At 36.6% G+C, this 12,787-nt stretch overlaps 1 protein-coding gene across 8 annotated transcripts in view; it reads right to left on the minus strand.

Moving 5' to 3' along the window:
* Positions 1-1,151: 1,151 nt before the first annotated feature.
* The window catches only part of LOC141949451 (phosphatidylinositol-binding clathrin assembly protein-like), a 33,282-nt gene continuing 21,646 nt past the window's right edge, over positions 1,152-12,787 (minus strand). The window contains exons 11-21 of one of the 8 annotated variants that reach the window (XM_074883080.1): positions 12,637-12,773; positions 12,237-12,340; positions 11,222-11,368; positions 10,702-10,761; positions 10,491-10,601; positions 9,508-9,639; positions 9,360-9,390; positions 8,738-8,870; positions 6,594-6,650; positions 6,152-6,259; positions 1,152-5,560 (exon numbers count right to left, since the gene is read on the minus strand). In XM_074883080.1, the coding sequence (XP_074739181.1) occupies positions 5,546-5,560; positions 6,152-6,259; positions 6,594-6,650; positions 8,738-8,870; positions 9,360-9,390; positions 9,508-9,639; positions 10,491-10,601; positions 10,702-10,761; positions 11,222-11,368; positions 12,237-12,340; positions 12,637-12,773 (1,035 nt within the window). In that variant the 3' untranslated portion in view covers positions 1,152-5,545. Of the gene's footprint in view, positions 5,561-6,151; positions 6,260-6,593; positions 6,651-8,737; positions 8,871-9,359; positions 9,391-9,507; positions 9,640-10,490; positions 10,602-10,701; positions 10,762-11,221; positions 11,369-12,236; positions 12,341-12,636; positions 12,774-12,787 lie in introns of those variants that run through there. The other 7 variants (XM_074883083.1, XM_074883082.1, XM_074883084.1 and 4 more) reach the window with 7 other exon arrangements.

Consider the following 12,787-nt stretch of genomic DNA (forward strand, 5'->3'; position numbering starts at 1 on the left):
GGGCTGGGGCGGGACCCGGCCCTCACCGCGCCCAGCGGGCGGGAGCGCTGCCCCGGGCCGCGCCGCGGGAAGGCAGAGGCCGTTTAACTAGTAATTTACAATAAACGTTTCTAAAGGATCAGAACTGAAGCTCGCCCAGTATTTATACGTTTAAATCTCCACCACCTCGCGCCATCAGGCCCTTGCTCCTGCAGAAGAGAGGGCGGGGTCAGGCTCCCGCAGGCCGGGGACGTCCGGCCACACACCGGGGCCGAAGAGCCCGGCCTGGCCCCTCAGCTCCAGAGCCCAGGGCTGCTGCCTCTGGCTTTAGGATCAATAGGAAGCAGAGAGCTGGCAAGGGCACAGCAAGAATGAGCTATTAAATAGTTCAAGCTCCGACCTGGAACCAAATCGCTACAGTGAAATGAAACAAAGCAGCAGCTCCTAAAAATACTGGTCTTCAAGGCTTCTAATTTAGAAATAAGAAACATCTGGACGAGACAGATCTTACTAGCATGTGTTTTCCAGGCCCTTAGCACAGTGCTGAAATGGGGACTGGTTAATCTAACTTTAGGCAAGCTAAACCAAACCTAAAACACCTTCCCAAACCCCAAGCCTCCGTGCCAGCCTGGAGGCATCAGAAGGCCCAATGAGCAGCTACAAGCAATAAACACTCCACCATTAAGTTTTCATGCTGTTGATTTCTTGAGACTTTTTACATGGTAACATGCAGATCTATGAAAACAACCCTTACACTTCCTATAGTGACCGAGTACAAAATCATGAGAAAGCCAAATATTTAACTTTGTGTTGGTTAAGGCTATTTCTCATTTGGATGCAGTGAGACACCTCAGGAGAGAACCTGAAGTCAGCCCGGTGTGATAGAAACAGCTTTGTCTCTTCCCCTCCCCACTAACCCCTCAATCAAGTCCTGCACAGAAAAAAAGCAGCCACTACTTCCCAAACGAAAATTGGATCAAAGGAAAACTTGTCAACTGATGAAGTTAAACTACACTGATAATTTGAATAAGGCATAATACCACATTAAATGTAAATGCAGAAGAGTAACAAACTAATACAGCATCTTAATTCAGCTGCTACTATTTGTCTGTCTTATAGAAAGTCTTAAGCCTGAGAACACATTCAAGAATGATCACGTACACACACACACACACCTTGCATGTGCCAAAGTTTATTTTTTTTCCAAAACTTGTTTCATCAAATAATTGGATATGAGCAGTTTTTAAAAAACAAACAGTTTGTGTATTAACAAATTGTGAAGTTCCACAATTAAAATATCAACACAGCCAGTCTTGTGCTTAGGCTTCTTTTTAAAAAATTATTAATTCCCAGAACATAAACCCTCAAAATTTTTTTCCAGTTTGTGGCTAGTATATTTTCCACACATTCTGTATTCTTATAAAATGGAGGAACTCATGTAAAGGAACAGCTGTACAAGAATACATCTGAAAAAAAGCCTGAACAACCTAAATTATAGTAGCTCCTTTTAAATAAATATCCAATAAAAGGCACAAACCTGTTATGGGGAAAAAACATAACATACAAAACAAGACCTATTAAATAAATAATGTAAAGTGTGAGTTGGGGTGAGGGAAATCTGTTCCAGCACCTATTTTGTCATTGCTTCAAAATGAAATTCCAGCCAAACATTTGGTAAAGGATTAAACTTAATCACAAGGATACACATTTGAGATCTACTGAAAGATTTGATGTTACAATTCCTGTTGTAACTCTACCAGTTACTACAATCTCTTTAAATAAATGATCATGAGAATCTGCACAAAGTAGTGATGCAGTGATGTATATATATCAATGACAAGTCAGATACATCTTCAGAGTAATAGCAACAGGTTTTCTATATTCCTAACCATCAGTAATGTATAAATGATAACATGTACAGTTTCCATTGCTCAAAAATATAATCTTTTAAATGGAAATAAATGACTGATACACAGTGCCTTTAGATGTTGTCCTTACAATACAAACTACCCAAAACAAAGTTTTCCTTTTTATGTACAAATTAAGCACCGATCCACAGTGCATACTATTCTAATTGTAACCCCACCCTCCCTGCCACACATCAAAAAAACCCAGATGGGGATACACCCTGTATTCAATCTTGTAATCAGAAGGTTTTTTGTTGGTGGTTTTGTGTGTGTTTTTTTAAACAAAAGTCCATTCGTTATTTTTAACCTACAAGTATTCCACCACTATGTACACAGAACTGAGATTTCTCTAGTACATGTGTCCAAAATTACAAAAAAAAAAAATCAGTAACTTATCAGAGGCAAAGTCAAACTATATCTAGAGAACATTAGAAAACCCCAGTTATTGAAAAAAGAGGTACACTTTCAAGTCCAACAGGCCTAACACAATCAACCTTTCCAAATTCCCCCAGAAGTTACGGTATATCCCATGAAAGACAGCCTCCCTGTAGCAGCATGAAGGCCCAACAGTTAGGCTTGAACGACCCACTAAAGTACAATAATGCAAAGCGCACAGCATACTTCAAGTCTTCCTCCTTGTTCAGACAAACATGGAGTGACATCTTAGTTACCTGCTTTCTGAAGTATTCAGAACAGGATTCTGATCAAACAAGTTGGAAGGAAACAAAAGGGAAACTCACATGTATATACATGTCTCTTCAGTGTTTCACTCATCGCAACTACTATTTGCAACTCTTGCGGGCTATTACAGTCACCCTCAAGAACAACCTGTGTCTTCAAAGTGTTTTTGTGGAGAACAAGTTGTAAGCCCAAAAAGCCTTGACAGCATATCCAGTCCTTGGTTTTTACTTGTAATGTATGAACTATGGTATTTAAAACACAGTACTCTGCCATTTTATGCGTTCCAATATGTGCACAAGGAAGAGGTTGGCAAAAAGCAGGCCTCTGCACCTTTGTGCAGAGATGTGTGTAAAGCAGTCTTTTCTTCAGAAGGATAAATCTGAAAGTCGTGTTTTAATGTATCAAACATTCCGAACGAGACTAAAAAGAAGGTAGCTTATAAAGTTTTTAGGATGTACTTTGTGGCTGTTTCTCCTTTTTTAATACTAAATAAATTGGTATCAGACAGCTTTGCTACAAGAAAGCATACCAAAGAACCATTAAAAAATCCAGAGCAAATCAGATGTAGTGCAAACTATACCTAGTACTAAATTCATTTCTGAGCAAAGTACATTCCAGATATTCAGAACACTCTGCAATGAAGTTATAACAAATATATACCGTTTGCCAGGCATTTATTTGCATATTTTAATAAAATAATGGATTATTACTTGTACAACTCGGTATGAGAAAGAGACCTAACAGCTTACAGTGCTAGAAATTGCCTGCTTTCAGCTCTGTCATTAATGCCCAGACATTTACTACTACATGTACTGGTCTAATTTGAACTCAAAACTTCTCAATGCTGAATAAATCAATGGAATTTCACTATTTCTTAAGTAAACAGTCCCCTCAACACAATACCCATTCTAAATGGCATCTATTCCCTCGTCATGCGGAGGGTAACTGTAGGCACTGAAGAACTCATTGGCTTTAAATTGTACAATTGTTCAACCCAATAAAGGTGGATTAAAGCTTGAAGCCCTTTGTAACTCTGCTATATACCAGTCCAAATTCTTTTAAAAAACCAATACACATTCAGAAACTCCAAGTTTTAAATTTCTGCAAGGTTACATGTCCCAGAAAGTTAGCGGTTACAGATTGCAAGGGTTGGGAGTTGGTTTTTTGTTTCTTTTGAGTTGTTTCATTTGGCAAAAAGTATTTCCATAGGGTTAAGAAATGTTACTTTTGCACTCTTTGGACAGAATTAAGCATTTAGAAAAAGAGAAGGCTTGTTCCCACTATCAAGAAAGTGCTGTATTTTAAAAGTTCTCTACAGGACAGTTTGACAAGATTCTCAGGCCTATTTGCATTTATAGTGAGAGGCAGAGATATTTCTGCAATTACAGACTCCCCAAAAGATAAAAGACATGGTACTCTGGAGGTCTATTGTAACAATAGAAAATATTCATTTTTTGAAAACTCTGCTTTAATATTAATCATTAGTAGAAGTTGTTTTACAGGAGAGCTTTTCATTGTATTCTGCCACAAAACTTCTGGAAGAAAGGTTGCTCTCAATTTAATTTACTTGTTATTAAGTGGTTTTTTTAATGCTATCACTTTTTATCAGACATCTAAAAATACAAGATAAGGCATTTTCATAGCCAATTTCAGTTTTGGAGGAATATTGTTACATACAAAAGACATGCCAGAAGTCTGTACACATCTGACCCATCATGAATAGTATACCTCATAAATTAGTAGATTTAAAAGATTTTCCTCTCAAAAAGAGTCCAGATTTCTTAACATGGCATTTTTACCTTGAAATTACTACAGAAGAAAAAGACTACTGCAGCATTAAAGAAAAGGTTATCTAAAAGTTTGCACATATTTACACGTTTAAAAATAATTACTTTTATGTGGTTTACAACTCAGATCTTATTTCAGAAAAGCAGCACAAGCTATTCTCTACAGCTGGATAATTTCAATATAGTTGCCAGTTCACAAGTGTCAGCACTACTGCAAGGTTTGCTTCTTTTGACCTAATGGACTTCTAAAAAAAAAAAAAAATAAATTTGATCTCTTGCCTCTTTTGCAGTTAGCAACAAAGTTTTCAAATTGCTCCCATTTGCTGCTATTGGCAATACCTACATCCACTGGTTCCCAAAGCTACTCTTCCTTGAGCTATGAAAGATGCCACCTGCAGAGAGGACACTGGATGGAAATGCAGCTACTGTCACCTGTTGGCGGCTGCACATGCTGTTCTCTAACACACTTGTTTCCCCTACCCCGTAACAGACTTTCAGCCCCTATCAGAGCCTGGCTCTTTCAACTAGCCATGTAACACTGACATACCAATGGAGCAATATTTTTTTTTTATATATATATAGATATATGTAATATGTATATATCTTGTTGATTCACAGCATTTCAAACTCACATTATAAAGTCTGCAAATTACTATAAGCTATTCTAATGTGAAAAAGCTGTCTGATTTCACACAATATTGGCCTTATGATAATATAAGCATTGCTCTATCAGAGTATTTATTAGAGCATATAAAAATTTTATTGCTCAACTTCATTTGTGTTGTGTCTTGGTTACAACAGCCACATAATTTATGGAGAAAATAAATAGCTTTCACATCCTCAGTTAAATTCCTAAGGTAATCCACTGATGAATAAGGTTGTAGAGCAATCACGTAACCCCTCTTCTCAGCTTTGAAGATGATAATCCCACTTGAACCTTCTGAGTCAACCTCAATAAAATACAGGTTTCTGCTGAGCAGTTTAAGAAAAACCAGTGAACAAACATGACTTCACACTGCAGTGACTGTTATAAACAAGAATCTCTAAAGCATTGCAATTCAAAATAATATTGTATTATACAGGGTAGAAACAGTTGCCCTGTTCAGGAATACATCATGGAAAGATTGAAATTCAGTCTTTTCTTTTTTTACCAGTATTTGGTTGTTCTCACATCTTGCTGCTTTGGCGGCTCTACATAAACTGTATCTGTGAAGTAGAGATTACATATTAATGCCACTTACATAACACATGGTTTCTCAGTGTTGTAGAATTATGAATCTATTCAACTTGTCTTGTTACTTGCAAGTTAAGACTATAGGTTTTGGCACTTTAAAAAAATCCCCAAAGAACATTAAGATGAACATATCTGGACGACAGGAGCACACAGTTTCTTCAACTTGAATGATCTCTTGTCCATGCCTTTTTCACTTACCCACCACCTGATCTTTCAGAAAGCTTTCACCACTGCTCTGGTCAGTGTAACTAAACCAAGTATCCAGCTAATGTCATAGAAAGTCTAAATTCTACGTATCTTTACCACTCATTTTCTTAATATTGACACAGTAAGGAATTAGCCACTAGATCTCTGATTTTTACTTTCTTCCTTGCTTCCTACATTTGCATGCTCTCACCATCTGAATTTGCTTCTTTGCCAGCAAAAGCTGTTGCCCTTGACTGAGGAACCCCTCGCTTTCAAATACAGAAATATATTAGTAGCCCTTCATGAAGCTTTTGGTTGCTTATACCAAGACTAAAGTTTCAGAAAATGTGATCTCAAAATTAAAGAACACAGTTCACCTGAGTTTCAGAAACAGGTGCAAAAGGATTTGTTGGCCTTAAACCAGGCTGTGTATACATCATTGACTGGGGTGCCATCAAAGGAGCAGCTCCAACCTGAGGAGGTACCTGTTAGAAAAACAAAAACCCCACAAAACAGGTACATAAAATTGAAACTAATTCTAGATTTATCTTTTCACATTGTAAGTATAGTAGAAAATAAGCATATAGACACACACATACATAGTAAAGTCAAAGCTTTTAAAAAAGCTTGCTGTATAAAATTTTGAGTAATCTCTTCCAACGCACAGTGTGAAAAAGCTATCAGATTACACACACTATTGACCTTACAAAACAATACACATAAGTTGCAGGATGATTTCAGCATAATAATACCTGCCACGAAACCAACCACGGGGGACAAATAGGTTTTTCAGGAATACAAGACAATCACATTTCTTACCATTCCATATACAGGCACTTGAGGTGTGGTCAATGGGTATGCGATAGGAGCAGGTACCTTCAAATAAGAAAGTTTTAATGTACTTTAGATAAGATCATGCATACTAGTAATATCTGTAAGACTGTTAAAAATACATATTTTTCAATACTTAAAATATCCAACGTATTTACAAGAAATTGACTTACATATCCAGGATAGTGTACTCCATTCTGGCACAGCAAAAGGAGTAAGGACAGAAAATTATTTAAGAGGTATTTGAACTGGAAATTCTAACCAAGGGATGGATTCAAGTCCAGCACCATAACTGTCTGACTATGCTCAACTCATTCATTAAAATAATTAAAGGGGAAGGAAAAAAGTGCAAATACAACAACAACAGCAACTATGCCTTTCAACCTGGATAGGCTGCCTGCCTAGAAAGCTATCACTAGTAAGACTTACAGCAAAACCAGAAATTTGACTAAACCTAGCCAGACTTGAGTATTATTCCTTGCACAAACGTTTGCGTAAAGCTTTTAGAGGGCATGGCATGCAATATTCCTTCTTCCTCCCATTATGTGTGAGAAGGGCACAGAAAAAAAAACAAGGAAGCCAGTGACCATTCAGCTTAAGAAACAAACAGCAATACATGTTTAGTCAGGTAAATGTTGCTCGCATACTAATTTCTGATGTCTGCAACATATCACAATATGAAAAAAGAAAAATGAAGAGCATCTTAAGCCAGTAATAACTTATATCAGGTTATGTTCACAGGCACAGCGATGCATGCACTTCATATTGCCATGCATTGTTAAGTAGTGCTAATTTTATTAAAAACAGAGTGTTAGTTAAAATACTTCACTATGGAAGAGTACGCAGACTATACATAAATTGGAGGGTTAGTACTCTGAATGCCACAGTCCAAGCCAGGAGAGTTAGACCTTTCCAGCATTGATTTTTAAAGATGCTCATAGCTGAGCTAGTTCTTTGCATTATTAATTGTTGGAATTCCAAGCAAATGAGTGAGCACTCAGATGCTTAGACCAGAAAGTATTAAACATGAACACATGAAATAAAAACACACAACCCAAATCCACAGTGATCAATGTGTGCCAAGGTGCTCTCTATCTTTCAAAAATAAAAATGCATCAGCACTCTAACAGAACCTGTTCTAGAGCACCAGGAGGGGATAAAAGGATTTTATGGTCTCAGAAGTCTCACATAAAAGTGCTATACAACTGACACATCCTCATCTGAATTTCTGAGTTTCATTTTTGAGTCCAATACCAGATTTAATATTCAACTTTGATAATTTTGAATGAGCACACTCATGTAAGATGAGGAAAACAGGCATTGCAGGCAAAGCTGGTCTTATTGGAAAATAAAGTCAGACAGCAGTCCAAAATTCATAGCAAATGTGGTAATTACCCTAGTTGTACATATAACCGAGATGAACATTCTACTTCTAAGACAGTTATATTTCAGAAGTGGTGTGTATTTGTATGAATATATATGAATTAAAAGACACTCCAAAAAATCTCTTTTAAAAGCATAAGTCAGTTGCCTACAAACATTGCTCCAATAAATGAAAATTCTTCATTTAAATAACTACAAAGCTTCCACTTAGCAACTTCATATTTTTAACACAGTGCAAAATACTGTTGAGCATTATCATAAAGTCCAAAGTGCTGCTTGACCTGATAGTTAAGGTGCCTTGCAGGGGTTGTAGCAGTGTTTCATGTGATAAAACTGAAAAAAGAGTGAAAACTGGAAGGAACAGCAGTTTTGCCCTTGAAACACATTCTTAGGATTCTTAAAGGTGCGTGTATATGTGTGTGCGTGGGAGGGGGGTAGGAGCATCTCAAACGTGCACGTAAATTTTCTGGTTTGGGGTCATTTGTTTCAATTCAAAAAGAAGTTATGAACTGAGATACATCTCAAGTGAAAGGCTGATTGTTTAAGTCTTCAACGGACAAGTTTTACAGTGAGGGGAAATAAAGCACACGAAAATCTCTACCTCATGCAGTTTGAGAAGTGATCCTACAATCATTCCCCTCTGCCCCCAGTCTTGTCCCAAACAGCCTTTGCTATTCTTTTAAAATTAATTCAAGCAGGGAAGTAGCATTTGCTAGAATGAAGCCTGATTTCAATAGTACAGAAATTACCATATGTGGAATAGTGGGTAAGGGAGTAGGGTTCCATGTGGTTGATGTGCTTGTCTTTGCTTGCCAGTTTGTTCCACCAGTAAGTTTTTTCTCTGTAGGCTGGGTCCACTGCATATCTGATCTAAAAATGAAACTGTGGTATTAGTTTTAGAGAGACAACAGCTAAAGTAACACATCACAACAGAAACCCAAAACATGCCTTAATACAATACACAGCTAAAATCTTATGGGTGGAAGAAACACTCAGAATTTCAGCAACTACTTATGTATCTCTGTTCAAGTATGAAATCTGGAGGTTCTGTTTTGTGTTAAAAGTAAACTATCATTACTGCACTGTACAGCATAATGGTTAACCGAAGTTTTATGTAACTGCAAGATCTTTTACAGTGCTTCATAAGAATACTTAAACGAAAATACAGCAATTGCAAAACTGAAGTGAATTACTTCAAAAGTTAAGGTTGACTATTATGGTGACTGACCACAAACTTACTGGTTCAATGCTGTTCTTGTACTAGAGTACTTTTTAAGAGTTGAAACTCTTGCCATGTTAGTGCTGGTAAACTGTGCCACAGACTACCAAACAGTCACGTGAGAATACTGTAAGTAAACATATGCCACTTACTTTTTGGATGAAGTTCCTCCAAACCCAAGATCTGAGGGGAAGGAGAAACAGAAAAAAATCCCTAAGTATTTTTAAAGGGGGTGGGAGGAAGAATTTTTGTTTTCAGTAACAAATGGGAAAGTTTTAAATTTAAAAGCTTCACACTTACTTCCCACTAGATTAGCAAGTGAAGAATCAAGGTCATTTGCCAAAATTTTTCCACTTTGCTGGTTGGCTAAAGTGGCTCTTTGACTTTGTGGTGGTACTGTGGGTTGCAATACATCATCTAGAAAGTTAAAAGCTAAATAAAGAACACAAAAGCAACTGTTAAAAAAGCAGTTACATTGCATTTAATAAAAGACATCCATATAAGCCAGGGTGGTATTTTCTTTATAGAACACTAAGTAGTTTGAGTATTTATATTTGGAGGTTCAACATGCTGTTAAGTGTTTAAGGCTTAGACAGCATAGTTTAACCTCTTTTTAATGGAATACTATATTGTAGCTACTAATCTAGTAGAATCTGTAATTTACTTCATCAGTAATAGTATTTTTAGATTAAGAGGACTCTGCCCTAAAATTGAAGAAGGTTGTTAACAATAGTTTCAAACTGTTCTCATAACAGAATATAGCAGTAATTTCATGATACTGCTAGTATCCTGAATGTACACAAGTTTCTTTGCTCTGTGTTCATAAGGACTTTGAATATATATAGCCAAACAGCACCAAAAGACCGTAACTCAGCTAATCTTCAAGCAACATATACACACAGTTTTGCATTTTCATAAGTACAGTACCTCTCAATGAAGTTAGAGGGAACTCATTATCATGTATCAAGAGAAAACAATGAAGTCATAAGCACTGAAAACAGATTAACATAAAGCTTACCCGTTAAGAGACATCCAGTGAGCCATGTTCAATGTTCATTCCCCCAAAAAGAGAGGAAACCATTATTACACAGTATATGAAATTAGTCAAAGCTAATTCTCAAGTAAGTAACTATAACCGAACTGATTGCCTCTTATCTTATCAGCCCTATAATCAGCTTGCAAATGTATTAATTTATTAAATTTTGAACTGCAGTAGCAATTATGCTAAATTGTTAAGCAACTGTTGACTGCAGGGTGTAAATTAGTCATAAGTGAGTTTTTACCACTTGTAGGCCTGTACTCTGGTACTGTAGATTTTCCTCCAAAAACAGCATCAAAGTCCACATTAATTGTTGAAGAGGTGGTACTTGGAGGAGCTGAATGAAGAGGAAAACCTGAAAAAAAAGTTTAGAGTAATCAAATACACCTATGGAGTAATACCACTCATTACAGTGAAATCAAAAAGTTTTTTAAAAAATAAAAAAATCAAATTACCATCAACAGTCAGAGGATGATACACAGAAGCATATGTAGGTTTATGACCACTAAAGTCATCTTTGTAAAAAGAGAGAAGAAAATAAGATCAGTTTAAGAGGAAAGGGAAGCGGGGACCCAAAAATTAAGTCTGCAGTTAAAAATTATGAATTTTTAGTAATAAAAAAGGATGTTTTATTTAACAAATTTGGAAAGCTCAAGTAACTCCTGCATTCCCCATTACAAAAGAGAAAAGAGGTTGCAGTTTGAAAGAAATTGGCAAAAATTCCAGCAACATCACAAGTCTTAGGATGTCTAGGTTGGGCAAGCCGAACAAAATAATTAGTTACTTCAACTGTAGAAGTAAAACTTTAAGGAAACATATAATTTACTGCATCTGGAATTAATGCACCATTTTCACTTGTTAATAAAAAGTGAAGATTGGTCCAAACCACAAAAAGATTACACCGCCCAGTTCATCTGCATTATCATCTCCAGTTGCAAAGAAATTACATGGGGTTGGTTTGTTTGTTTTTTTTACCACTAAACAGTTCCACCGTTTGTTTGGAGGAAAAAGTAGAATTGATGAAAGGGGTGGTAGATTTTACAGCTTCTTCAACTGGCTTCATGTCAAAGATGTCCAGATGAGGTGGAGAACCAACACAACCATTTGAGGACGAGAAAGGACCTTTCAGATGCAGAAGTAAAGGAAAGAATACAGAGTACAAATAATGGAAAAGAAAAACAGACCGAAATGATTGAATATGAGAATCCCTAGACAAATTCAAACTGTAAATATTGCACCTATTGATCAGCCCATTAAAGATACAAATTTTTAGTTTCAGATAAAAATCCTAACAACTCTTTTTTTTTAGGGAAAATAATTCTAGTATTGCCATTGGGTGGGAGGGGGAGAATGACAGAACATTTTATCAATCAAAAAAGTTAGATACTATGTTTTTGGCTTCAAGAATCTATCTTTTAAATAGCACATAAGGTTATCTGTTAAAATACCAGCACTTAGAATGGTGTTAACATTGCCTTATTTCAGCGTTTAAGACATTTCTTCAACATCTATCCTGATTGTTCTTTGGAGGGATGGGTGAGAGTACAGAGAATGCTGTGCCCAAGAAACTGAGAACGACAGCTTTAAGAACTTTGAAGTCACCAACACCTTTGAAGTTGAAAAGTGTATTAAAATCACTTAATGGAATGGAAATACTAGTCCAGCACCTTTTCAGTTACATCTGCATTTTTAAACTTTGATTTTTAGTTACTTTTCTTCTACCTGTACCCTTTACTGACTAGTTCCGTCATTCCATCTACTGCACATCAACACTACTGCTATGTGTTAAGAAAAAGTAACTTTCCTGTAACAGTTTGCCAGAGCTTTCAAATGACGTATTTTATATTCTGTCAAGGATAGAAATGTTTGGATGCAAAGTAATTAAGGTTTAAGATGTAGATTCAATTAAGTATGAATCTGCATTTTATTCATTCTTGTATTCTAAGAATTCACCCATCATTTAGACAGTCAAATCATCATATCAGCTCACCTCCCCAAGCACTGCTTGCTGATGTTGATATAGCTGGAGTACTCTGCACAGTTGGAACGAAGGCAGGCTGAAGATCAAAAAGATCACTAGAAAGGTTGGGCATGCTGAATAAGAAAAGAGAAAAAAACCCATGAAGATATGTAATAGGCATTGTATTCTTGTGTTAAACGAACACTCTCACCAATCTCTCTTTCTCTTATTCACTAGTAGCCCATCAATAATAGTGGTACAAAACTATTAATTAAGCACTTACTGACTGATACCAAAATTCCTGTGAATACACCAGCAAAGCATCAGCAAAAGGTTACTCTTGAAAAGTAACTAGGATCAGTGCTTTGCATTTGATCGTGAGCTACAGGCCAATGCAGTAATTTCTGCTTGCTTCAGAAGTATCTCTCACCTATTTGTTGTGGGTGCTGGTACTGCAAAGAGGTCAACAGCTACAGTGGTATTCACACTTTTTCCTGATAAGGTGCTTGGGGATGCTGATGTGGGAGTGGAATTTGATACTACAGAAATCTCTCTTAATCGCTGCTCCTGAAAGATGAGAT

The sequence above is a fragment of the Strix uralensis genome, chromosome 13 (genome assembly GCF_047716275.1).
Source record: "Strix uralensis isolate ZFMK-TIS-50842 chromosome 13, bStrUra1, whole genome shotgun sequence".
In the NCBI taxonomy this organism is placed as follows: Eukaryota; Metazoa; Chordata; class Aves; order Strigiformes; family Strigidae; genus Strix; species Strix uralensis.